Source organism: Anopheles coluzzii, chromosome 2 (genome assembly GCF_943734685.1).
Source record: "Anopheles coluzzii chromosome 2, AcolN3, whole genome shotgun sequence".
Taxonomy (NCBI): domain Eukaryota; kingdom Metazoa; phylum Arthropoda; class Insecta; order Diptera; family Culicidae; genus Anopheles; species Anopheles coluzzii.
The window spans coordinates 85,487,000-85,514,662 of record NC_064670.1 but is presented as its reverse complement, the minus strand read 5'-3'; the positions used below and the strand labels follow the sequence as shown (position 1 = coordinate 85,514,662).

At 39.1% G+C, this 27,663-nt stretch overlaps 1 protein-coding gene across 1 annotated transcript; it reads left to right on the top strand.

Moving 5' to 3' along the window:
* Window positions 1–1,605: 1,605 nt before the first annotated feature.
* On the top strand, window positions 1,606–27,663 carry LOC120952183 (putative uncharacterized protein DDB_G0279653). Its single transcript, XM_040371372.2, has 5 exons — window positions 1,606–2,742; window positions 12,896–13,118; window positions 13,281–13,377; window positions 26,563–26,717; window positions 26,827–27,663. The coding sequence occupies exons 1-5, from the start codon at window positions 2,402–2,404 to the stop codon at window positions 27,454–27,456; spliced, it is 1,446 nt and encodes a 481-aa protein (XP_040227306.2). The 5' UTR covers window positions 1,606–2,401; the 3' UTR covers window positions 27,457–27,663.

The window sequence follows — 27,663 nt, the reverse complement described above, 5'->3', positions numbered from 1 at the left end:
GTCTGATGCTCCAAACAGGTAAGTTAATTCGTGGTTCGTCATTCGCCTCCACTGGTCATGCTCCAACACACTGACATAGAAACTCATCATATCAAAATCATTTCTAGTGATGTCATGTAACAGCTTACCTTTTCTATTTGTGATATATTTTCGATTGTGGATATTTCTGAAGACTCATCGAATTTACGAGTTTGTTATATCTTATGATTCCATATTAGATACATACAATACTGCAACGGATTTCGCTAATATCTTTGTCATCGGAAGCTACGACCGTCCCAAAATAACAAAAATACTTTACTACCACGAAATTGTCCTCATGAAATTACATTCATGTGGGCTCTATCACTGCTTAACATTAGCTTCAACATATCTTGAATACTGTCTTGAAATTCTGTCTCAGTACGTTTGCGCTGAAAAAATGATCAATAATATTTAGTTTGTCTGTGTGTATAATATTATTAATAAACTATGCTAGCTGTATAGAACAACAATTTTTCGAAGCATTTAATCTTGTCCTAGAAGATTTGTAAAAAAAAACATTGTTCTTTCTGGAAAATCATCATTTCTTAGGGAGAATATTACACCTTCGAATCATTTTAAGCATTATTATGTTTATTTAGATTTAGATATATTTATCATCAAGATCGTTTTTCCCCACTGATTCCTTTTCTATACATCACATTTTTTTTATTTTTTAGTTAATCAACTTCCTACACAAAACTTTGGGTTTCATCGTATCCTGAAATCAGCATTAGGTATACAAAGTATGATTTTAAATAATATTTTTTTTATGTGCTCCTACTACTAAATATTGTTGCTGCATACAAAAGTTATATAATTCATTCATTTCATAAAGTGTATTAGATTAGCACATCGGTACAACAAAAACTCTGATTAAAGTGATGGAATGGCTGAACATACCAACCCATTGAACATAATAATAACATTCACGATTTGTTGCCAATCACCTTACGCTCATTAAACTCAAATTGTTTCAACAATTGTTACGGAGTATCGAAACTTGATTATTTCCAATTACTCACACCACTCACACGTTTCGTTCGCCTGCCCGTATGCGGTACAGTGGCAAACTGTATCTTAATCAAGCTTCTGTTACATTCTCGCTGTAAAAGCGAACAGATCTCACCATCATAAAAACCACCACAACTAACCACCCCACTCCCCCATCTCCCTTGCTCGGGCGAAGAGTTTCGGGAAGCCTAATAACTGCTAATCGACAATATACGCGCTTCATATGCGACTTTATCGTTTGGCAACGATGTTCCGAGCATGCGAAAGGACTAACAAATGAGGTTGAGCTCAAGGAACGGCAGTATATGCCGTTACGCAGCCGTTACCCTGCACCGGGGGAGGAAAAACATTACATAAAACCCATTTTCTCGGTCATTCAAAATCCATTGCAATTGTTTCGGCTGTCCTATGTTCATTGGCTCTCCTGCTTATTTCGTTGATGAGCCAACAACAAAGCCAACGATTTTCTCCACACATTGCAAGGGTTGTGTTCCGTCCGAGTCGGAGGGGAAATGTAAATGTGCAACCCCTGCGGTGTAGTACATAAAGATGAGCAGATTTGCTATGTTTTAGATCACTTTCTTTGCCAAGTGATCACCAAAAGTATCCAGTTTCCGCAGCGAAACGATCCTAAGTGTACGCAAAAGACGATCTAAAATGCAACGATGGTGTCCTTCTTCCCCTGCTTTTATGCAATAACTAACACACTCCGCCTCTTTGAAATGAACACTCCGGTAGAAACGCCTTCTTATTGGATGTTGCATCTCGGTGCCATATTGAATGAACCCCTGGGGCCATGTGCACAGCCCGAATGAACCACCATCAACAATCAACATTCACGCAACGAGAACGGAACAGATGCCGGTTGCTACGTAACAAAAAGGGGTGACAGAGAGTGAAAATTGTGACTCTTCCGTCTCTGCTGATGCAAGCTGTCCACAATGTTGGGGTAGCTTTCGTATCGTATCAAACACATCCGTGTGGTCCGTATTTGTTAATGTTTAATGTGGCCATTCAGTATATATTGTAACCACCGAGCAGTGTATACGTCGTCGTTGTGCGGAACGGTCTGGCGGTGAGCGTTTGGTGTCTTATCTGGGATGTTGTACATATGATTTAGTTTTGGTGCATCAGAAGGTGTTACCGCACGTGACCCAAGTGCATTTGTACGATTAGTGCTGTGTGTAGATAACACTTACTAGTGATTGTTTGTGCATGCGAAAAAACAGTGTGTATCGTGACAGAGACGCTGTGATATTGGCCAAAGAAAAAGCTAGTTTTGTGCATTAAAACGATTTAATTCATTATTGCTGGATTGAAGTTTTGCTCAGAATCAAGAATCAATCTAACAGAGTGGCTTTACAGAATGAGCAACCTTGAACCACAACCACAACCGTTGCAGTATAGTATGACCGGTGACACGGATACTACAGATGAGGCGCCGGGACGCTTGGCAGATAGTGGTGAGCTTAGTGGCAATACAGTGCCCAACGTGGAGCTGGCGGTGGCACCAGCATCTGATGTAATGTGCAGAAGTACGAAAACCAGCAGCAATGCCAACTCCTTCCGCATTGAAGCCCTGCTGGCTAGCAAGGAGCACGAGAACAACAATAGTACAGGGGCTGATTTATCACCGGCACGCTCAAAGACGAATAACCTGGACCTGATCGCGGATGGGTTTAATCCGAGCGATGATCGCCACTCAAGGTATTTGATGATTAATTTTTGTTTGTTGTAGTTAAATTCAATGGAATCTTAAAATGGGATTACATCAACTTTACGACGGAGATAATATGGCAACTGGTCACTCCAATTAATGTGAGAAAAAATCAAATGGAGAAATGCTGAAAATTTGCATTAAACATGCAGTGAAGATTGGATAAGATAAGAAAAAACATACGACAGAATAGAAGTAACGTGCACGTAGATTTTTCTGCAATGGGCAAGTTTATAAAAAAATAATATATTCCCTTGTATATTTTTTGAATCGTTTAAAATGAATATACAAACATGATTTACATCACAACAATGTTTCATGTTGAAATAAAAAAAATGCTCGTTTTGTTTCCGTCTTTTTTCTTTGGAACATTCTTTTTATCAGAAACTCTGTGGGTTGTAGCGAAACGCATGAACGTTTTTATATTTAAACAATTCCAATACAGTAAACGAGAATTTGTAGTACGCTATTACTTTTCATTTAACTGCTTCGGATTTGTTTTGGTAGTTTTATATATTTTTTAATTAACGCATGCCAGATAATTATTGATAAACTGCTGTACTGATAAGAAAAAAGCAGATGTTGAAATTATGGAAACTTAAATATTGTTTGTTAAGAATGTCTATTACAGTTAAGGTGTATTACAATGTTTTTCGGGACACTTGCTAATGAGAAACGTCCACCATTAAGGTCAGGATAACGGATTGGTAGACGAAGGCGCGAGACCGTGGGGCAGGCCAAGATAGCAAAGCGGTTGTAGCGTGGGATAATTGATGAATGAATTCCAATGAAAATTATATTCTTATATTTCAACGAACACGAAATGTTTTTCAATAGTACAGCTGTCTCAAATATGTGAAATTGGATGAAACATATGTAACAAGCGTTGAATAATGCTGTTGTTATTGGAAACTGATAAAAAAGTTAAAATGGTAGAATCACGCTTAGATTGGTACAGTTCACGAGGCGCAAGCAGGTTTGCTCTCCAGAAATTGGTTTTGCTCTCCTGATGAAGGTTTTACTCTCCAGAAATTGGTTCTTTGTCTTATTTTTCTTCTTTTTGGTGTAATGACTCACGCGCTCATGATGAGCTAAACAGGCTTTAGAGACCTATTATTAAATACTACGCGGCCGGCAAGTCAGTCCTTGTTACGAGCGACGGTACATACGAGGCTTAAACCAATGACGGACAAGTTTTTGTTAAGTCGTGCCGGTTGACGACTCTACCATGGGATCGTCTCAGTATAAATGATCACACATTTTTATATTGCGTTAATCAATTAACATTTTAACGATCATAAGATTTGCATGACTAAATATGCCAATACAATACTATTGGAAATGTGAAAGTAAGAGAATATCACTAACAAGTCATTCAGAAAAATATTTGCCACCTTAGACATATGTTTTATTTCGACATTCTGTCAGTTAAAATGCGGATTTAATAATAATTTAACAATCGAGATGATTTTAGAGATGATTTTTGTAGAAGGGGAAAATAGTTGTCAGACCAAGAAAAAAACAAATAGTAACAGTTAAAGCGTAATCCCGGAGATGCTTTGTACAGACATTTAATTAAACAAATTATTTAATTTTAACCCTTTTCTGTACAACGCATTTTTTGTGACTGAATTAATTTCTAATCACTATATGTAACCTTTTTTGGTTCTAAAAATCGCTATTTAATTAATAAATGCCGATGGTATAGTGGATTGTAGTATGGGCTCTTAGTTAAAAGTTAGTAATATATCGATCCCCACGTAGACTAAATTTCCTCGTAACAAAATTTTATTGTGTGGAACTATTTTGATAAAAGAATAAAACACAAGCATTTATTATTTTTATAGAGACTTTCAGCCTATTGGTCTCATTTCGAATAAGCATATTATAGTAAGGATTGCAATTCATAGGATTTTTTATTTATTTAAATCCAATTGAAAAATAACTGTGCTAATAGACGTAGAGCAAAATATTGCCGATAGAAAAGTAGCTCAATTTTGCAAACAGAGCTATCTGTCTCGCAAGACATTTCTGCTTTATTCTAAACAGTCGTATTAACCTGTTTGTGAACAAACCAGATTTTCCTGTGCGTAGCTTTTTTAATACAGAACTCAAAAAACATAAACTTAAACTTATTTTAACTTATTTTGTTTATGTTTATAAACAAAAAAGAGGCAGGTTCTCCCTGTGAATTAAGCTACTTTAACTTAAACGTTGCGAGTATTTATCATCGCAATTAATCGAAAATTCATCATACTTCAACGAAAACCAGTGCGTTTTGCGCAAGAGATAAATTTTGTTTTACGGCTATTTGCACAGTAATATATACTAAGCGTTAAGATAAAGCATTAAGAAGTTAACATATCTTTTATACATGATGTTTCGAATATTTAACATTGAATCTGAAGTAGTGCTAACTACAAGAGATGTTAAGAAATGGTTTTAAACACAAACAATTAAGCAATAAGTGGCAAAAACATTGTTTTTTTCAAGATAAATACCGTCTCGCTAGTTTATATGCAAACCAAATCGACGTGGATAATCATTTCCTCAAATATGCCTCTCATTTTGCTTATTGTTTCATATCGCCTGCTCCCCTCATCATTGATTCATGATGCCACACAAAATGGCCGCTTGAAAGTAATGGCACTAGTGGCCCAACGGACAAAGTGCTATCCCAAATGGGAAGTTATGTGGGACTACTAGGGGACGCCAAAGTAAGTTCTATTATGAAATGTAATTAGAGTTTTGGCTCACTCAGGCGTGGTGGGATGGTCGGAAAATGGTGGAAAGCAACCATCCAATTCCATACATAAAGCAGTACGAACGATCAGGTGGAAAACGCGTGGATGAGCAGGAATGAGTAAATGGGAATCCAACGAACGAAGCAAAGTGAAAAATAACCAAAGAAATAGCACGCTAACCGTCGGCACTAATTGGCGATTAGTGCTTTTGCTCTGTAGTAAATAATGAGCCCGGGTGCTTTGGAGTGTTCGTTGATTGGAACAAAATTGGAATTGGTACCTTGGTAGTGGGCGGCTAAGTGGCCACGGTTTATGGCCTATTTTGAACAAGGGAGGGAGGGAGGGGAGGTTAGCGGAATAGGAAGTGAAATGAATCGTAAGTTGAAATGAAAATGGAAGAACTTGAACCGATTTGAAGGATGATTTTTATTTATTTATTGGAGGTTATTTGAGCAGTTAAGGAAAAAAAAAGTTTTTTTTTTAATTTCTTTATACAACACCAAATATTTCTACAGTTCTACAACTTTCAGTAATTATACAACTAGCTAATAAAGATGTCTTTCGATCATCGAACTGTTGCTGAACCTCATTCAATTATTCCTTTTTCAGACCTTCTAGCCAGTCAGTCTTTTTTAACTCACTGTTTATACTAACGCAGCTTTTTAACATTTTTATGTAAAGCTTGGGTTTGATCAAGAAAGTGTTGTTTATTTTTTTAGTTGCTCTGTTGTTCTTGTTTATCTATAAAACAAGGAACAATGTGTTCATATTACAATTACGCATAACTCAGAGTTTCATATAAGTTTTATGGATTCCAAAAGGGAATGATGATAACTGTACATTTTCCGAATACAGTATCTTAAAATTAACATTCATTTTCTTCATTTTAATTTATGAAGAAGAAGAAAAATCCATCGTTTCGTTCCCGATAAGCAAGGAAACGAGCTTGATTACTTTTTCATTCCTATGATTGATGGTTCAAACAAGATGATTTGAAGTAAGCGCGCAGAAGATAACATTTACTGATTTCAATATACCGCCAAATGAATTTAATTTCATTACCGTGATTCGACACTGTGGTCGTTTTTAATTAGTGAGATTAGAATTTCGGCACACAAATCAATGAACTCGCACACACTGAAAATTATCAGTCTCGTAATTTCTATTATGATGAGGTTACTGCTAGCTACTATCAAAGATACTAATAATATCGATACACTTATCACATGAACAATTCGGACGCGTGTGGACCGCCCGAAAGGTGTGCGTTTTCAGCCAAACTTTATCAAAACAGCACCAGTACCAGCAGCAGCAGCAGCAACAACTCCTGCAAAGAATGTTATTGTGGGATCGTTTAATTACCGTACAGAATGATAACTGAAACACCCATCGTATCGCACAGATTAATCATCGTACAGAGGACAGTAGCAATCACTTACATGACAATTCCAAATTAATTTCCTTACCACACGCTGATTATGTGGCGCACCCGTCAATGCTGATTGATGCTGAAAAACACCGTGACTAGAGTACGGCAAACGGCATAGCGTGCCTACGTGCTGGCAGATAGTTTGATTGGCTTATTATTTCCACATGGACGCCCGATACGCGTCACGTTTTCACACCGGTTGGGCTAATTAATGAGCGTATTTGATAAGTGTGTGTGGGACACTAATTGATGGCGAGGTGAGCTGGTGCTTTTGTTATCATTTTCGGATGCAATTGATGAAAGGTGTGTGATTTGTAAGGGACAATTATTGCATTAGGACTTTTGATGGTTTTGTTACGGTGGCGAGTCTACAGTTTAGAATGTAAAGCGATTGTATTAGCTATTTAATAATATTCTTTTTTTCATAATGCTTTTCAACAATAATAATAAGATTTAAAAAGCGATTTTTCATCCAATAATCATCTGAAGCTGAACATTGTAGAAGGTTGTTAAAACTAAACATTGCAGTGCAGTGCATCATGTTCTACTAATTTTTTAACGATTTTTCTAAAGCTCGCCATCTTGGCGGGTTTGATAATTCGAATGTTACATGTTAAGAGCAGTGATTGCGCAGGCAGTTAAAGCTTAAGAAGAGGAAGGCTAAAGAAGAAAAAAAGAAGAGGAATAAATCCTACTTGCATCTTACATGGGAGGAAAGCTGCTAAAAGAATAAAAACCACTCTCATAATCCACGTCATGGTTTGTAACTGTCAATTAGTATATAGATGGGTTGATAACGATTTCTACCGATAAAGGATTACATTTTAGTTTTCTTGCTGAAACCATCAGAGAAGCCATAAATACCCTCTACTATTTATTTAACCTGCTACAGTGGTGGACACTTAAAGTCAGACACCTCATATTTTCACCTATTTGTTGACTTTGGGAAATCCTGGACAGTTTCTCAGACCATATATTGGAAAACTATCTTCACGCATCGTAAGAACATTCTTCAGCTATGCTTTTGCCAATAATCAGGCCGATATATTCAAAAATCTCGAAGCACCATGCATAAATGAATGAAAAGGTATTAAATTTATTGCGGCCCACTGAATGTCGGACAGTTTCCATTCTTTAGCAAAATGACCTACGTAGCTTGCCAACATTGGGCAATATCGTTCGAAATTCGAAATAATATTAGTTATTAAAGATCAATCAATTATGTTGGGTAACACTATGTGCGGATTACATAACCTAGGTCAAGCGCATATGTCTACCAAACCAAAATAAATTCGAAATTGCAGACTTCCACCAGAAGCATCATTCAATAATTGTTCCTCTCAAATCACACACCTTTCATCTATGGTTCGAATTAGCCAAATGAAGTTGCTTAGTAAATTTGTTTTTCAAAGGAAATTATTGTCATTTTAAAGCTATTATTTTTTATAGCAATATATAGCAATGGTAAAGATTTTGATAGTTTGTCTGCTTAATTCCTTAATTAACACAAGTTAAATGAGTGCAACAAAGGAAGGTGCAACATTTTAGGTGGTGGCTACCGTAACTATTGAAATAATTGATTCCATTCCTCGAATAACTTATATGAAAAGTAAGATAAGTAATCCAAGATATGGCATGGATTCATATTATGAAGACATGATGCAACAATTCTAAACCTTACAAGCTATTACTCAAACTTGCAATAAGCGATTTCCTGGGCGCACAAATGATTGCCTCCGTAATACGTGTCATTTTCAAAATCAGAATCATACATAAAAGCTGTTCGATGGTGCTCAATCTAGCTTACTGTGCTGTGTTCGTTTCATTCTGCTGTACATGTCATGTCCACAATTTATGTATGTAGTCATTTTGCCCATCATCAACGCGTTGTGTACCGTTCACCAAATCCTACAAATCAGTAGAAAAGCCACACACACACACACACACACACACACACACACACACACACACACACACACACACACACAGCATCCAATCTAGCAATCCGAAGGATGTACCTTTCACTTCGCCGAAGGAAAAATGCCTCCCCCGGGAAGGAGGGAAGAAGCGGTTGGCAAATCGAACTCGGGAAACTGAACCGAGTCCAACAAATCATTGCGCAATAAACGATACATGCGCATTGTGATTGTGTGCTGAATGCTGGTGGTGATTGCGTTGATCTGCTACTGCCGGGAGGATTGTTGGTGGTGCCTTTCGAGTGCTGCCAACCACTGGGAGGCAAGGACGCCTAGGATGCCGAATACGTACGTACTTATGTACGTGTGTAGGCGTACATGTTTGGAAGCACCCTGCCGTAGCACATAAGATGATTGTGGCGGATTCCATTCTGGCAAGCCCCACGTTTGCCGCCTCCGCGCTTTTGTTCCGATATCAAGACGCCATCCATATCGTTATGTTTTTGGGAGCAAGTCAGAAGAGGGCTACGTTTCGCGTTTGCAGACTGCTGCTGCTGCTGCTGTCTCTCTTGTTTGCCGTCTGCTTCTATATTTCATTTGCCAATCAACAATTGTTTTGCTCCATGAGAAACAGATCTTGCGATTTATACAGTGGGCTGAAGAAAAGTGACATGTTGATGGGGCACATCGTTCGGGTTGGGGACGGATAAATGGATATGTGAGTGTGTTTGTATCGATGGTAATTGGATCGAATGTGTTATGTTTGTGTACTGTGTCCTAAGGCGAGGGAAGAAAGCACCATGGTGAGGCAAGCGGGACGGCGGCGGTCGGTTGAGTCTGATTTCGAGATTTCGCTAATGTGTTTCTGTTTAAACTTTTGTACCACAGTTGTCGAGAGCATCTCTCCGTTACTAATGCAATCATGCGATGTGATTTGTTTGCTGAGCTGAAAGTATCGGCTTCCAAACATCGAACGAGTTGGAGCGTTCGGGTTGCCATATTTTTGAATTGCCAACACGGGAAACAAACGCATAAATCCTACTTTAATCTGTTTTTGTAAGTTTTATAATCGTCATAGATTTGTTGACGACAGGCAATTGAGAAGATTGATTGGAAATTTGTTCAAATCTATAAGACGAGTTTTGTCACGTTCAACGGACCAAGAACTAAGTGTAGTGAATTTAATTTAAATTACAACAAATTATGCATAAAATGCCGTTTTGTGTTTCATTACATTAATGACCTTCATAATTAAACATTGGAGAAGATCAAAACAGATGACTAATTAGCCCTTTTACTACCTTGATGGTTGATGAAATTGACGCGTATTAATTCGTATTTTATCAAAACAAGCTGTACATATAAATCAGTGGTCTCCAATCTGTGGTCCGTGCACCACTGGAAGTGTCACTAACAGATGTGGTCCGCGAAAGAATTTGTTTTTGAAGAATAAAAGCTAATTACTGTACATATCGTGCATTTTTTTCCCACAATCAGGATAAGGTATTAAACAGGCATGGCTAATATAGGATAAAACCATATTTTTGATCAAAAACGTTTAACTAAGTCTACAAAATGCATGCCCTCAATCGATGTGGGCTGCGGTAAATGTATTTTCAAAGCCAAGTGGTTCGTGAACCTAAAAATGTTGGAGAGCACTGATATAAATGATAAGGAAAAATTATGTTGCTGATCACTAATGGTTTATTGATCTGTGCCGAAATTCTTATAGAATCATAATATAAACGTGGCACGGGTAATATGGCTAGTTATACAGTTCACACTCGGTAATCTATACTTGTTCAAATGCAAATTACCGAATGACGTTTTGATGTGTTTTTAAAATATAGCTTTTTTGTCTCGGTTTATGAGTTAATTATTACATTACATATATTTTCATGTGTGGGCCGGTCTCGTAGTACAGTCGTCAACTCGTACGACTTAATAACATGCCCGTGATGGGTTGAAGCCCCATATGGACCGTGCCGCCATACGTAGGACTGACTATCCTGCTAAGGGGGGGAATCCATAAGTCACTGAAAGCCAAGCCCACAAGTGGTACAGGCAGGCCTTGGCCGACAACGGTTGTTGAGCCAAAAGAGGAGGAGTAGAAATATTTTCATTTTGTGCAAAGAAAGCTTGTAATTTGAAAAATAGAAAGATAAAAGATAAATTTTTAATCAAATATCACTACTTTTGACCGAACACTGTTCTTTAAATGATTTTTGTTGTCAAAGTGCGGATTATCGAGCGTGCGGATTAAAAAGGTGCGGATTACCGAGCGTATACTGTATATTAGTCACATTTATGCCTAGTGCCACGTAACAGTGAGCTTGTTAAATTAATTTTATGAACTAAACAACTTATTTTAAAATCTATTTTTGGTTATGATATAGTAAAACTGGCCGTTGGTTCTCATTAAAAAATAGTTTGAATTACAATAATCTTTAAGTGAAAACAATGAAATGAAAAATAATAATCCGGTTACTGAGAGATTTTTTTTACATTTAATAAAAATTTTACTGTCTTAATGTCTTTATTTTAATTCAATTTTAATTAATCGTAATGAAATATTCCTAAGTGCCTGGATAATATCTGAAATACAGATAATCCGCTGTACCTTTTAAACGCAGATTTCAAAATTTGATACTTCTTTGGGCGAATTGTACTCCCAAATTGTAACTTACTCATCAAATGTCAAATGAAAAATAAATTACCTTTTAGTCCATTTTTTTATTGAAAAATTTTCCATATTATAATTATAATCATCAGTCCAAATCATATGGAGTAATTATTGAAAAAACTAAAACTACTCACTTCAAGTAAACTTACACGAAATTTAGTTATAATTTGACGCAAAACAGCAAAATTCTACGTTTTGACAGATTTCTTGGTGGTGCACGTGATAATAGCGCATCTCGGGAACATCCTGTAGTGTAAAATGTATCAAAAAAGGCTTGGAAACACATAATAATTAATTCAATTCGCTAAAGTGTCAAATTTCATCATTAGACGATTGCAAAGGGGTTAACCTTCACAACACTGTTCATACATTTTGCTTAACCCCTAACCACAGGGTATTATTTATAACTGATCTACGCTTCAAATAGATACGCAACAATATCGAAAACTTTGCGCCATACGGTGCCGCTCACCAGAAGGGAATGTCAACGCGTCTCCGTACCTCACACGCGACCCGGGAACCAAATACAGCAAACATTGCGTTATCTAAGCGCTATCTGTTTTGCTACTACACCAGTTGATGGGGTGAATCGTTGGTGTAATGTCAGTCTGTGGTGCTATCAGTGGCCCATAATTGTGTCATCGATTGGCCTGACCAGATTTGATTTGATTGACCACAGCAACTAATTTGGTACATCAATTCGGGAGTACGCCACTGATAAGCAGTGTGGAATGCTTGGCAGTGGGGAGACAACGAGTGGAATATTAAAATGGAATAGATTGTTAAGCAAAGCTGATTACTAGCATCGTACGCATATATAGCGCGGTACATGCGGTGCGAATAATTGATTGATTGATTGAATGTAAACAACTATACTTTTGCTCAAAACGCTTCCACATTTAAGTTAAACAAAGTTTCTACACAATTAGAAATGATTAGATTGATTAGAAATGAACATTACAAAGGATTGATTGCATGAAGCTATAAAATCCAAAGGTTCCTTGGTACAGTCATTCAAGTCATGAGACTTGTCAACATGCATATCATGGGTTCTAACCTCATATGAACCAAGCTCGCTGAGCCATCCGTGTTATTAATAACACACGTCCAGATAAACGAGCAATTTTTAAAAAGCTCGTTTTGATAAGGAGAAGAATAATAAATTTATATGACTTTTGTCTTTATAACAGAAACCATTCAATACCCTTTGAACCTTTGTTAAACAATGCTATTATAGAATGCATAAAAATTAAGATTAATTTAAAACTAACTGAGTTAACTTGTAATGTTGTGCTTTTTTTACCACACTTTAATTTGCTTTGAGCTGACAAACGTAAATCTTACTTGAGGCACTGCTTTCCATTGTTTCAGATCCGAATCGACCTTCTCTTCCGACTCCTGCTCATCGATCAATCCTGGCAGTGTGGAGCCGCAGGATATAGACGATTGTGCAATGAATCAAATGGCCAAATCGTCCTCGCCTAACCAACACGACTATCTGCCCTTCTACAATCTCTGCCCATCGCAGGTGATCTTCACATCGAACGCGTCCACCTTCGACACACATCCGGCCGTCTGCAATAAAAGCATACCGGTAGGTAACAAAACCCAGCCACGGGTCTTTGCATTCACGTGCCGAGCATGTTTGGCGTGAAAGAATTATGCAAATTGGGCCCATTCGCACACATGAGCTTTTTATGATAATTCTGTATGGTAACAAGGGTGCTGTTTTTCTTCCATTTTTATGCACTGGCAGGTTGACGCTGGGAACCGGTTCCATTTCATGCAGCTACCTCAGCTAGAGCTTCTAAGGCACCACAACATCTACTATCCTCGAATCACGGAGCTTACAGGTACGATAAAACGATAATATGATACACATGGTTTGGGCGCCTTCGTCTTCTGCCACAATGACCGGAGCTGTTGGGCTACGTGCAGAGGTTTGCACATTTTGCCCTTTCCATTTTTTTTTGTAACCATTTGGGGTTTGATTGTTACATGTCATAACGAATGAATAAATTTAGCAGAACGTGTTACATTGTTTTGATTGTGTGCGAAACAGCGCATTTTTATATTTGGAAAATCTCGGCAAAATCATAAATAGCCGTTATTTTGCCACTGCAAAAGGAACAACGACTAGACCTTATGCTAATGCTAGTGGCTTATAACCAAGGTGTTAAAATTATGATTATTCTGATTGGACTAGCGGAAACACTGTAGCAATAGAGCTATAAAAATCGAACCAAATACTTTTACAATAGGACAGATAACCGAATTAAAAATGTTGGATACGCGTATGAATTTAATCGATTTTTTAACTTACTAGTTAATTTGACCCAGTTACAGAGTTATGCAAGATAATGTCAACGGTATTTAATAACTTCAGCATGCGTGCAAAGGATTTTTGTAAAATCAACGCAAATTTCAGGGGACTTTTAACAAAAACTCCAATACCTTAATAGAAACTGATTCAGAGCCCATACCGATCCTGGGATTGATCCCGAACGGAAGTCGTTCCTGGAATTTAACAGAATTTATACTGATGCTGGTACTGATTCCAATCTCATACATGTTAGAATTAGTCATGAACCTACACTGGCCTTGGAACTGATCCTAACCCCTTACTGGGCCTTTAACTGATCATGACACCATACCGGTCATAGAATTGATCATGTCTCTATATCGTTCCTAGAACTGTTCCCAAAGCTGTACTGGTCTTGGAAATGGTCTCACTCTCTCAACTCATACCAGAACTTACACTGAATACACCGGTATGGGGGTCCTAGAACTGATCAACACTCTAATCAGATCCTATAACATATACCTACCAGTACTGGAACTGAACCATTAAGACTGAAAAGTTCATCTTAAGAGACATTTGTGTAAACATTTTGTTGTACAAACACATGTTTATACAGTTTATCAGTATTTGTTAAAAACTAATCATATCTTAATGGCACTTAGTTCGGTTTTGTCTAGTCTAGAGATTTTGTACAATGCCCTTCAACGTATGTTGTGTCGCAGAATGCAAAATTGAAGATTTGTTGCTATTTTACCAGCTGTTTTTAATTAGTTTAAATCAGTCTTTCTGTAACATCACTGACACGGCCTATACCCCTAATGGGCTTGAATCGCAAGGACTTATTGATTACTCATAGTTAGTTCTACGTATGAGATCTATACGGAGCTTGAATCCCCATGTCGGAGTTAGACGGACATATTGTTATGTCGTGCGAGTTCCATGGGGCCTATCTGTATCTGAAGGTGTACAGTCATACATACTAAAAATACGTTACCATATAAATGTCAGAAAATACTATGAATTTTTAGTAAGAAGACGTTGTATGGAGTTCCACAAAATTTCCAAATTGTTTGCGAGAATAGAAAAATCAAATATAGTTCAATTGTTAGATTGATTGAAACACTGTTAAAACATTACAAAGTATTATTCATCACCAAATTCCGTTGTTAATCGTTACTTCTAAGAGAATGCATTGCAGGACATACAGTAAGAAAAACGTGAAAATTTTACATTATATCACAGCACAACCCTTTCTAGCTCTATCAGTGTCATGCACGTAGTGTAATTGGGTTGAATTTATACATCCATAAATATCATAATTGCAATCACAAGTAAAATCTTTTGCAAATGATCCCCATTTCCACTGAACCCCTGCCATAAAACGGGAATCCATTGTTTTGATTTATAATTTCAGAACCAAAAGCTTACTGATCGCCCCGCTATCCCGCTTCAAAAACCTTAAGCAATCCTGTAAAGCAATCAGCCGCGTTTTGTAGCGAAACATTGACGTTGATATTATTGACATTGCCGATTTCGAGTCGGTTCGGTTTTTGTACAACCCGTCCAAAAACCGTTGGCGGTTGGGGGTTTATTTTGGCGTGTCAGCCAACTTCCCAGCGCGCAAAAGTTGAATGATTGATTTTTACACTGTTGAGGGTAAAAGAAATCGAGTTATCTCCGAATTTGTTAGCATGATTCCAAACAACCCGCCTACGCAAACACGCGGCCGCACACGCTGCAGGAATTGATATACGCTGCCGTTTGACACCAGGCAAAAAAAAACCGGTCGTAGTGTTGAGGTTAAGCGAGCTGGTGTGGTTGAATTGTTGACATCAACGTGCTCGTTTTTTTCTGTTTTTGTTTGTAGTATCATCTTGAAGATAGATCACAACGAACAATGAGGAAGGGACACAACTCTGTCCGCCGCAGGAAGGGAAAGCGAGCGAGAGGATAAGTAGCTACAATCAAGCAAGTGGTGTGGAAAAATGGTTTCTTTCCTCCACATTAAAAAAAGAATACGATTGGGCTGGACAGTTTGTTTGGGGACAGGTCTCCTTGTCGTCTGGGCGTCACGTAATGTTGTGATTGTAAATTTGATGCCAGCTCATTGGTATGCTCGTGCAGAACGATTTGCCATGGTGAATTGAAACAATTCAGTTGAAATATTTTTTATGGTGTAAGTTATATTTCGACCCTGGTTTTATCGTTACATGCCTCTCATATTAATTGCAGCCTAGTCAACCCTATCACGAAGAACTTGTAGAGTTATTGGAATTTGGTATACTTTAATAAACCTCCTTAAACAAAGATATTTCTACAATTATATAGTGTACCAAAAATGCTCTAAAGAAAAAAAGATTCATTTTTTATGACAATTAAGAAAAGCACAGCCTGCGAAGTACATATGGTTCATGCGATGTTTTTTAATTATGTCATTTGTCCTTGATCCATTAATTTGAACACATTTTCATCATTTTCGAGCCCAAATCAACAATGTTCAGCTGCTTTTGAACATTGTTCAAATGTAAGTAAATATTTGACGTTCAAGTTAAATACTGGCGTCTATCTGAACCTTATTCAATCGTTAGCGAAACCTTAGCGAAACCCCTAAGTTTAGAATTTTGTTTGTGCCTTCATTTCGCAAAAATAGTTTGAATTTATTTGGCAATAATTTCTTCCGATACCTTCAGCATTTGTAATTGACTATTTCAAACAATTTAATTTCAACAACATGAGCGTCGAACAAACAAGCTCGGGTAACTTAAACGTACGTTAATACAAGGGAACGAAAATTTTTAGTTACAATTAAACAATGTTCAGAAAGGCATCAGACTCTCAGTTGGCCGTCAGATGTTTATTTATTGTTGAACAATGTTCCATGGCTCGAAAACGGTGTATCTCGAATGCCACAATTTAGTTTTTTTTTCGAGCATGTTAAGAATTAAGCTAAATTCTATTTTTTTGAATAGTTGGATTTATTAATTTATTTTATTTTCTAAACAAAAATGAATATTCAATTATTCCAGAAAAACGAAACAATTCATTCGTTCAATTAATTAATTTAATAATGACATTAAGTGTTTAACCGGGACGCTCCCGTGGTACAATCATCATCTCGAACGACTCAATATCATGCCCGTCATGGGTTCAACCCTTGTATGGACCGTCCCCCCGTAGCAAGGATTCACTATTCCGCTGCGTGGTAATGAAATAAGTCTCGAATGCCTGTATAGTAGAGTTGGGTCATACGATTCATTTCACGACCCGACCCGGTGTCGGGTGCAAGCCAGTCGGAATCGATTCCGACCCGTGGGTGCAGCAGGTGCGCTAGGTCGAAGTCGGAATCAAATCCGTCCCGCGGGTGCAACGAGTTCGAGTTAACCCGAATGATGAGTAGGTGCATAAGCGACTCCGACCAATTGGCATCGGCGGATCTAACGGTAGGCGGGCTAGGCGGTCGCCTGGGGCCCCGGTGATTTAGGGGCCCCGTAGATCGCCATTCTATAGTATGCCGTATGGACCCCGGAAGGATGGGGAATCATTCCCCCCCCCCCCCCCCGTCCGCAAACATTTTGGATTCTGCGACTGATGATCGAAGGGGGCCTCGACGGCATTTCAAGTTTACTGTTCAATCTCCCAACAGCAAGTTTAGTGCCGCTAACCCCCCCCCCTCCCCCCCCCCCCAACGACACCTCCCATTTACAGAGGGCCTCAACTCGTCTTTCCGCCTAGGGCCCCCAATACCCTTGATCCGCCACTGCCCATTGGTGCAGCGAGTTCGGGTCAGGTCGGATTGAACTTACCTTGAATCCACCTTGGCCCGACCCGACCCGAACTCATTGCACCAACGGATCGGAGTCGCTTATGATGTCTTGCATCTACCGGAAATGTTGCACCTACTGAACCTACTTGTACCTTTCGGGTCGATCCGAACGACTCCGGGTCGCTTACGGATGGCTCCGACCCGATAGGTTCGGGTCGACCGGTCCATCACTACTGTATAGGCCGGCATGTCCGCGTAAGACGTTACGATATAGAAGAAGATATAGAATAGAAGAAGAAGAATAAAAAGTGTTTTAACTACTACAAATCGTTTACAATAATATAGGATTTTACCATGTAAGAAAACCATGATTAGGGATTCAAAATATATAAATTTCTTAATTTAGTCCAAATTAGGTTTAGATTTGAAATGTTTCGTTAAAAAAACGTTTAATCAATCTACGTGCCACAGCTCGATTCCCAACATTCTCTAATAAAATTCATCACCTTTCCGAATCCGATTCGCTAGACACACTGAGGGATCAATTTTATTGCAACATGATGCATATTTCTCCATATAATCTTTGCATACACCAGCCCATCTGTACACTAGCCACATATGGCGTGCATTTTCCTTCACATCTTTCTCCGCAATTCACACTAATTGATTCCGATTAATCGCACCCCGAAAATAGCCGCCCACGGGTATGCCACTGAACCAGTCCCAATACGGTTAAGAGCATAACAAAAAAAAACAACAAATACAAACAGAAACTATAAACACTATGTCCCAGGCCCACAACGCACCCCTGCATGCGCATTCTAACGCGGCGCATTCACTGCACCGGCACCCGTTGAATGTTGGCAGGTTTGCGTGAAAATCATCACCAACTAGATTAGCACGCAGAGCCCAAACAAACATCCTTGCGCTAATCATCGTATCCCACTACCGCGCGTGGTTGAGGGTTGCTACGGAAATTTCCACCATAAGGTGCTGCTACGATCTTTGCGGTATGGTGTGGTGCGCATTTTGACGCTTAGGGCAGGAAAAGTTAGCCAACGGAGGAAGCGATAGAGAACGAACCACCGTTTTCGTTCCCTGTTTTTTTTTTCCTTTACCTCACTCACCAGATTGGGATACGGTGAAACATCTTCCAACCGGAGGGAACAAGCACACACCAGAAAGGATGACGATAATCCAGCGAAAAACTAAGCAAGTGTGGCGAAAAACCTGTCCTTCTGTCTGTCGCTGTCGTGCACCGTGCATGGGTTGGTTTCTTTGTGACGGGACGAGGTTTTTCGCTGATGATCCCCTCGTTGACAATCCCCAACAATCAGCGGAACTTAAACGACCACTTGGTCTTTTATTGTCGCCCATTTAGCATCATCGTTTATGTCAGCAAGTAGGCACCGCAAACTGGGGTGGATTGAAAAGTTTGTGGAACAACCGTCTTAAGTGTTGTTTCAAAATTAATTCATGCGCTTTTGTCGTCGTTTAGTGGCAATATTTTTAAAACTCTTTAGAGATAAAATTGTTTGTTTTTATATGCAGTTATAATTTTTATCCTTAATATTTTTAAATTTTAACGCATATAATATAATTTTAATCGAAAAAATACCCAATTCACACAAGCTTCGAGGACAATTTGTACCAATAATTTTCTGTAAATATTGCTCATTTTACACTATAATTATTGCAATAATTTCTGCTTCTAACAACTTATAACTTATCACTGCATCGCAATTTGTATGGCAATGAAAGCAAACTATAAACGTCCCTCTTTGCGCAATCTTTGAGTCCCTCAGTACCGATCTAACCTGTCAACTAATACACATACACACACGCGTGCGCATCCCTATCGAGGGGAAAATCGGGTCTTACCAGTCTCAACCCAAAACCCAGGGGTTAGGGTAAGAGGCACAAAGTAAATACTTTCGGTTTCAATAATTTGATTGCAGTTAACTAGGGTCACTAATCTTTCCTCGGCTTGCTGGGGATGTTTTTGCCGGTGCTCATTTAATCCACGCACAGCTACGCTCTTTGATTGCACAGCGCGCACACACACACGCACGCACACTTTTACACATATACTATACACCACCCCGAACGGCACACCAATGAAGCGGGAAAATGCCCCGGGAAAAAGGTATCACCGTATACCACCGTTTAACGCCCTTCCCATTAGAGACGATAGCAATCAAATTAAACAAATTAACTTTGTACAATGACATCTGTTCTATTTACTCTGCACGCTGATAGCGTTTTCGGGCGGATCCCGCTTTCTCGCTCTGGCAGCTTCAGTTCGTTGATATTTGTCGATTTTTCCGCCTCTTCTGCTTCTGCTCTTCTGCGTCCTTCGAGGGCAGTAAAACACGCACCGTGCTCTTCGGGTTTGGTTTGTGATTTATGCCAGTTTCCCCCTCCCGCTCCTGACGACCTCTCGGATAACTTTGTTCCGATCACTGCCAAATATGCCGGCCAGGCGACGAATTCGCCCTCTCGAACGAGGAACGTTGCTTCAAAAATTGCTCGCATATGTGCTAACAGACAAATTACTGCTCATCTGATTAGGTACTAATTGAATTATATTCATGGAGGTTTCGCTGCTAGTGGCAGCGGGTGTGGAAGCAACCCCGGCCCGGTCACTTCCTCAAACTTCCTTTCCTCAATTTTCCGCTATCGCACTATCGCTATCGCAGCGCGCAAACCGTGTGCCCTTCCCCTTTAAGCCTTATCGCTCACCATCGAATGCTGCAAATGCTGTCTGCGCCAATTAACAGCAGGGGGCTAAGTGTTTACAATCAATTTGATAATTTGATAAATAAAACCAGTCCTTCGGGAAGCGTTCAAGACTTGACGGTAGAAAGAGAGCGAAAAGACAGAGAGAGAGAGAGAGAGAGAGAGAGGTAATGGGCTCGAAGGATACACAGAGAAGGCAAGCTAACAACTTTACGACACCGATGATGACGATGATAACGATGATGATGTAGGTATATGTAGAGCCATTGCACCGCGAACAGGGACCGAACTATGCAATAGATAGCAGGAAACACCCGCTATACCTTGTGCACTTTGCCAAATGCACCTTGCACACATATTAGCCCCTAGATCGAGTGTTTGTTACGAATCGATTAGTGTGTTCGATATGGGGGTCGGTAATAGTTAGTAGCAAGCTTCCAGTCGAGCGTAATATAATTTAACACTTTATGCATCGCATTAATTAGTCACCAGCGCACTCAGCTCAATGAATCGCATGTTTGTCTACAATCAATCGAACTTGCTAATTGCATTCCATCACACGGTGTAATTGATTGTGTGTGTTAATATGCGATAACTTAATTAAAATAACAACAGTTTTGTGTTTGAATTTTAGTTTCGAATGTAATAGCTAAGTTCCATCTGTTCATGGTACTTTGCAAAATTTCAAATTTACATTATATTGTATTAGCAAATATTTAAAACATACAAACACATAATTTAATTTATTGAATTTAATTTTAATTAAATAATAATTTAATTTAATAATTTTAACAATTTGTTGTAAAATATGATACAATATTATCTTAAATTATGATTGTTTTTTAATACTTTATTTGTATTTCACAACCCTTTTCCTTGTACATTTGCATCTGAGGTAGTACATCTCTACATTTATAATGTCTTTAACCCTAACAGTTGTTAAATTAGATTTATTAAATTCTCTTTATTTTACTATATCACGCTTATTCCTTCCGAAAAAAAAAATAAATTAATAAAATATTACCTCTCATTTCAAAAACATAATTTTATTATAGTTTTAAGAAGATGTACTGTATGTTTGATTCAAAATTCGGGAAAAAATACTTTTTAAGAATTTTTTTTTTTAAGAAACATTTTTTAAATTATAGTAAAACACACTGTCTTCTTTCTGTCTTTCAAAGCCTTACTAATGAACGATGAAAAAACGTTAAGTTTGGTTTATTTAGCCCTTGGAAATGGCAGACGTTGGTGTTCCTGAGTCTACTGCCAGCATCTTTGGTCCCTTGCAAGTTGAGTTCTGAACTGGTGGAATGCAAGCAAAGGTTGATTTGCCTGGATCAACCAAACAAGCTATTAGGTATTGCCTACAACCTACAAGCTATAGCTATAATCAACTTACTTAATACTTGACCAAAAACGCCCTCTCAATTAAAGAGTATTGTGCCTATCATTCTTGCGAGATCGCACTGAATGTGACATTGGCTATGTGGAAGATGTTTATGGATTGGAAACAAGTGATAGTTGCAGTTTTCTTAACCCTCAAAAGAGCATTTGAAACTATGTCGAGGGAACTATTAATAGTCCTTTGGTTTTTTGTTAACAAAAGAGATGAAATATTTTACTAGTTTCATTCCATCTTATGAAGAATACCTTGCGATGGTAAATTGTCTGAACCTATTGAAAATACCCCTTGGTGTGCTTGTTTCATTCGCCAATTTTATTTGAATTCTATTTATTGACATGAGATTAGAACGTGCTACCACACTGTAATGTCTACCGCCTTGCAAATGCCACGGTAATACATGTTGCTCACAATAAAACTCAGGAAGCAAACGACCAATTTAATATTGACTTTCAGCTACTTGACAAATGGCTTAAGTTAAAAAAAACTACAATAAAATGAGAAGCATGCTTATTTCGAACAGGAATCTACAACTTGTCCAAGGATTAGCCAAGACAACATCAACAGTTCTAAATCAATGAAATATCTAGGAGTTGATTGATGATTGACAGCATCATAACATTATAGCCACACTTTGACTGTTTTATTAAAACAATATTTTAAAAAAATCAGTGTCGTATGATTCCGACACACGCTATTGATGGAGACTGCGAAAATGGCAATTCGTTTGTCATAGTCGTATTTTGCGATGTTCAGGCAACGCATATCAAAACATTATGCGTAGTGCTATCTTGAAATGGGTTCAGTCGTTTTAGCCACTTTTTTAATTATTTGAAATGATTCAGAATTAAGGTAATTAATTGTTTTCAGTTTTGAGTGAATCTATAATTCAACAAAATTGAATTTATTTTGCATTGGACATTCCATGTTTAACATACCCATCAAGAATGCATTACCGTCGGAAGATTACACTTGTCGTTGAAATATTACCCGTATGTTATATGAAGTCATTAAGAGTGCTAGTGAACTTCACATTTATAAACTAAATTCTTAATCACCATCTACTATGGTGAGACTTGACTTTAATTCTGTTAAATGTAAGTTAGTTGTTCAGCCGTTCATTTACTCTCTCGTCCTCTTGTTAATGTTGACGAATTTCAAGATTCTATGCCTCAATCTTACTTACTTACTTATCCGGCACTACAATCGCTTTGCGGTCTTGGCCTGCCACAGGAGTGTCCGAAACCGCTCACGGTCTCGCGCCTTCGTCTGCCAGTCCGTTATCCCGGCCTTAATGGCGGACGCCTCCACGCCATCTTGCCACCTCAATTTGGGCCTACCACGCCTCCTCTGTCCTTGTGGACGGCCTAAAAAGACTTTACGGGCTAGGTCGTCCGTTTCCATGCGTATAACATGGCCAGCCCACCGGAGCCTGGCGAGCTTTATACGCTGTACGACAGTGAGGTCGCCGTACATCTCGTATAGCTCGTCATTATAGCGGGTCCTCCATTGTCCTTCCACACATACGGGGCCAAGTATCCTTCTGAGCATCTTCCTCTCGAACGCGGCTAAGAGGGTTTCGTCAGATTTGGACAGTGTCCATGTCTCACAGGCGAATGTGAGTACCGGTACAATATAGGTACTATATAGTCCCAGCTTCGTCCGTCGCGACAGGTTCTTTGAGGTGAACTGCTTTTTCAGGCTGTAGAATGACCGGTTGGCAGCCAGCATCCTTGCGCGCAACTCAACTTCCATACTGTTGTCGTTGCTGAACTTTGACCCAAGATAGGTGAATTCTGGGACGACTTCAAAAGTGTGTTAACCTATCTGCACGTCACGCCTACGTAGATTCGGATTATTTATTGGTAGGTACGCTGATGTTGCCACCATCAGTTTGGTCTTTGCCTCGTTTATCTGCAATCCGAGGTTCTCTGCCGCCTGCTCAATCCCTTGGTAGGCTTCTGCTACATAGGAGAACCGCAGACCAATGATGTCTATATCATCAGCGTATGCCAGGATCTGGGTTGACTTATAGAAGATGGTTCCCGTAGTCTCCACCCTCGAGTCGCGGATGGCCCTCTCTAGCGCCAAGTTGAATAGGAGACAGGCAAGCCCGTCCCCCTGGCGCAGACCCTTGGTGGTAGCAAAAGGTCCTGAGAGTTTTCCATCCACCCTCACCTGGCATGTGACGTTGGTCATAGTCATTCTAACTAGCCTTATCAGTTTGGCCGGGATTCCAAATGAGCTCATAGCGTCGTACAGTTTTACCCTGGCTATGCTATCGTATGCGGCTTTGAAGTCTATGAAGAGATGGTATGTGTCGTTTTTGTATTCAGCCATCTTCTCGAAGATCTGCCGCATGGTGAAGATCTGATCAGTGGTTGATTTTCCGTTTCGGAATCCTCTTTGATAGTTTCCTACTATCTCTTCGACGTGCGGGACAAGGCGATCCTGAAGGATCAGGGAGAATATTTTATAGGCGGTATTCAACACCGTAATACCCCTGTAGTTGTTGCAGTCCAACCTGTCTCCCTTCTTGTATACGGGGTAGATGATGCCGAGATTCCAATCACAAGGCATCGATTCGCTATCCCACACCTCAGTAACAATTTGATGAATCTCGTTTTCTAGTCGTGCACCTCCATTCTTGACCAGTTCAGCTGCAATTCCGTCGGTTCCGGGTGCCTTGTTATTTTTCAGCCGGCGGATAGCCTTTCGTGTTTCTTCTATGCTAGGTGGCAGTAGCATTACACTATCTGCTAGCTATGCCTCAATCTGTATTATTTATTCCTTTATTACACACTTTTCTTCTAAACTAAGCACTTATTGAATTTTTTCTTCCAAACGTTAAGGGATTATTTCTAAACAAGTTGGTGGAGGGTATATCGTAATATATATAATATATCATGTGATGTATTATGTACAGCGTTTAGGTTAAGGATATATTACATAATATTTTGGAGAGGGTATACCATAAAAAATAAAAAATAGTTTTCATTACAGAGTAAGAAGGGAAAGAAATTTGTTTAATCTACAGCCGACTTCATTGTAGTTTTTTTATTGAACAGATCAACACGCATGTACTTACATTTAATAATAATTGTAAGAGTTAGAGACACAACCGGGGAATCAATTCATGTTTGTTGATACTTATTTTTTTATGTACACGCAATTAGTTTTGGTATTTTTGACTTATTATTACATTTTAATGACGATGTCAATGTTTAAAACTGGTCAATTTTAAACTAAATCTTTAATCTTCATCCAATCAATCTGAGATCCAAAGCAGTGCAAGATCCACCACAGTTGCTTAAAATCACTTCTAAAATAGTTGAATAGTTGATTGATTGTAGAGTGTCTTTTGATGATTCCGTACAAAAATTGATCTCCAACATCTATTTGTTTTCTAATGCCACTCATCGAGTTTCGCATCCCATACGAGGATACATCAAGGAAAGGCTATCCCCTTACGCGACAACTGCGCTTAGTATGGCAATTATTCCAGTCTCTGTTTCCTGTGCATAATTATTCATACATTTATTTTCAACAAATCATTACAAATAATGTATTATGAATGTAATAACATACAATTCGTAAGGTTTAAAATTATTCAATTAGAAGAAACACCGTAAAACAAAACGCATTCCGTAGACTAAACCCGATTTCCGGTTGAGTCAGATAATGCAAATGTCCTTCGTTCAGTTAGATATTTCAAGCCAGAGACAAAGCGAGTTGTTTAACACGGATCATAGTAGAAAATCAACATTTTTGACACTGTTTCTCTGATACTCGAGTCACATAATTGGCCTTAATGACAGTAAACACGTTTTACGACTCTCACCTAATGATGTTATAAAATAATGTTAGATTTGAATATAAAAACGAAATAATTATGGTAAATGCAACAAATTGCATTATGTGTATTTTGAAATTTGAAGCTAAATAAGCAATACAGCTTGACCGTTTTTCCTGAAATAATATGTTGCAAAACAAATTTAAATAAAACATTAAACTACGCATATAACTCTGCACCTATGCATGCTTTGAATTACTTTTACTAACAACTAACATTCACTGTAGCTCTGTAGCACCATAGGAAGAAAATGCCATCCGCCGATACCCTTATTTTCTTTATGTATTGCACATGCACAAGCGCAGTCTCAATTGATCATTTCAATTGTCTTTATCAAAGATGAAGTGGGAGTGGCCAAGTGAATGAATTCTATGGCGCAATCTCACAAACTGCATCGGTTCTGTTTTTGCCCCAAATGCAACGCATCCCCCACCCATTGATGCACGTTTGATTGTAATTACTTGTATGCGTTTGTTATGTGCTGAACTATACAGAAAGCGTACAGTACGTGCGTAATAGCAAGATTGCAAATTTAATGTTGATTTAAATTAATTTTGAAACAAAAAGGAGCAATGTGTCGAATAACTACTAGCAGTGTAATAATAAATAGCAGACAGGGATATTGCAATTAGTGCAGCATTTGCCATCAATTGCAAATGAAGTATTATAAAGCGATTATCATTCAATTTCGACATAGATAACAGATTAGCAGTGCATTAACGTTTTGAAGTCTAAACCGGTTTCAAAATTTGCAAACACTGTGGCAAGGTTCAGGCGACTGCTGGCGACTATGTTAGTTGGACATTTTAATATGCAAACAAAATTAGTCCAAAGTACTAACACACAGCAGCGGCAGAGAGGAGACGGGGGTGGCAAACGAGAATAAATAAAACTGCACTTAATGTACACCACCCAACATAAACGTTTTCATTTTGTTGATGTTTCTATTTGCGTCCATTTTCCCGGCTGTTTGGTTTAGGACAAAACTCAGTATACGGAAAAGCGCGACGGCCCCGGACAGCGTTTACCTCCCAACAGCTGCTCGAGCTGGAAAAGCAGTTTAAAGTGAGCAAATATTTGTCGCGACCGAAGCGGTACGAGGTGGCCAACAATTTACTGCTCTCTGAAACCCAGGTAAGGTGTAGCGCGGTTTCGCGAGACCACTGGGTCTGTCGGGTTAATACTGGTACTGGCTCGTCTTATTTTTATTTGTTTTTTGTTTTCTATTGTGTCCCATCTGCAGGTTAAAATTTGGTTTCAAAATCGGCGCATGAAGTGGAAACGATCCCGGAAGGTGAACGAATCAAAAAAGTACAGCAACAATAGCAACAACAGTGGCAGCAATAACAACAACACCACCACCACCACCAACAGCAGTAGCAGCAGCAGCAGCAACAGTAACAGCAGCACCAACGGCAGCAGTACCGGTAGTAACAGCAACATTAGTAACCATAGTAACGGCCCGCTCGGGTCCAGTAACGTTAACAGCGCACACAATGGAGGCGGCACCGGTGGCTCCCTGTTGCACGGAAGTGGCAATAAAACGTCCACCGACCACCAAGGCGCGGATGGTGGTCGTCCCTTCAATCGATCAGCCGGTGACCCGGGAAGGACCGACCACTGTGCGAGTGGTATGGTGAGCAAGTTGTCCTGCATCCTGGATCATCCGAAGGATAAGCGGGACAGTAATGGCACCGGCAAACAGCACGCGACGGCAGCGACGGCGGCGGCGGCCCTCTTTGTCAATCAGCAGTTTCAGCAGACGGTCGGGGGCGTTGGAGCAGGCAGCCCGAACGACATCGTTGGCGTCGGGCCAGCGTTGTTTGCATGTGATCCACCGAATGGATTAAGTTTTCGGCCTTATGTAACGTAAACGCGGACGAGGATGGTCAGCGTGCGAAACAGAAACAAAAGCAAGCTAAGAAAAAACGATAAAAAAGGTAACGCAGAAACCACAGCTATCCCTTCCCGTTGCTCCCTTGGCCCAAATGTGGGCAACAGAAAGTGTCTACACTCTGAGAACTTGATAGGAGGATTAAGTTAGACGTGGATAAATAAAATAATGATTGGAAATCTCTTA

Coding starts and splice junctions, on each gene's coding strand:
- LOC120952183 (XM_040371372.2), top strand. CDS start 2,402: ATGAGCAACCTTGAACCACAACCACAACCGTTGCAGTATAGTATGACC. Junction 2,743..12,895: donor AGCGATGATCGCCACTCAAG/GTATTTGATGAT, acceptor CCATTGTTTCAG/ATCCGAATCGACCTTCTCTT. Junction 26,718..26,826: donor TACTGCTCTCTGAAACCCAG/GTAAGGTGTAGC, acceptor TCCCATCTGCAG/GTTAAAATTTGGTTTCAAAA.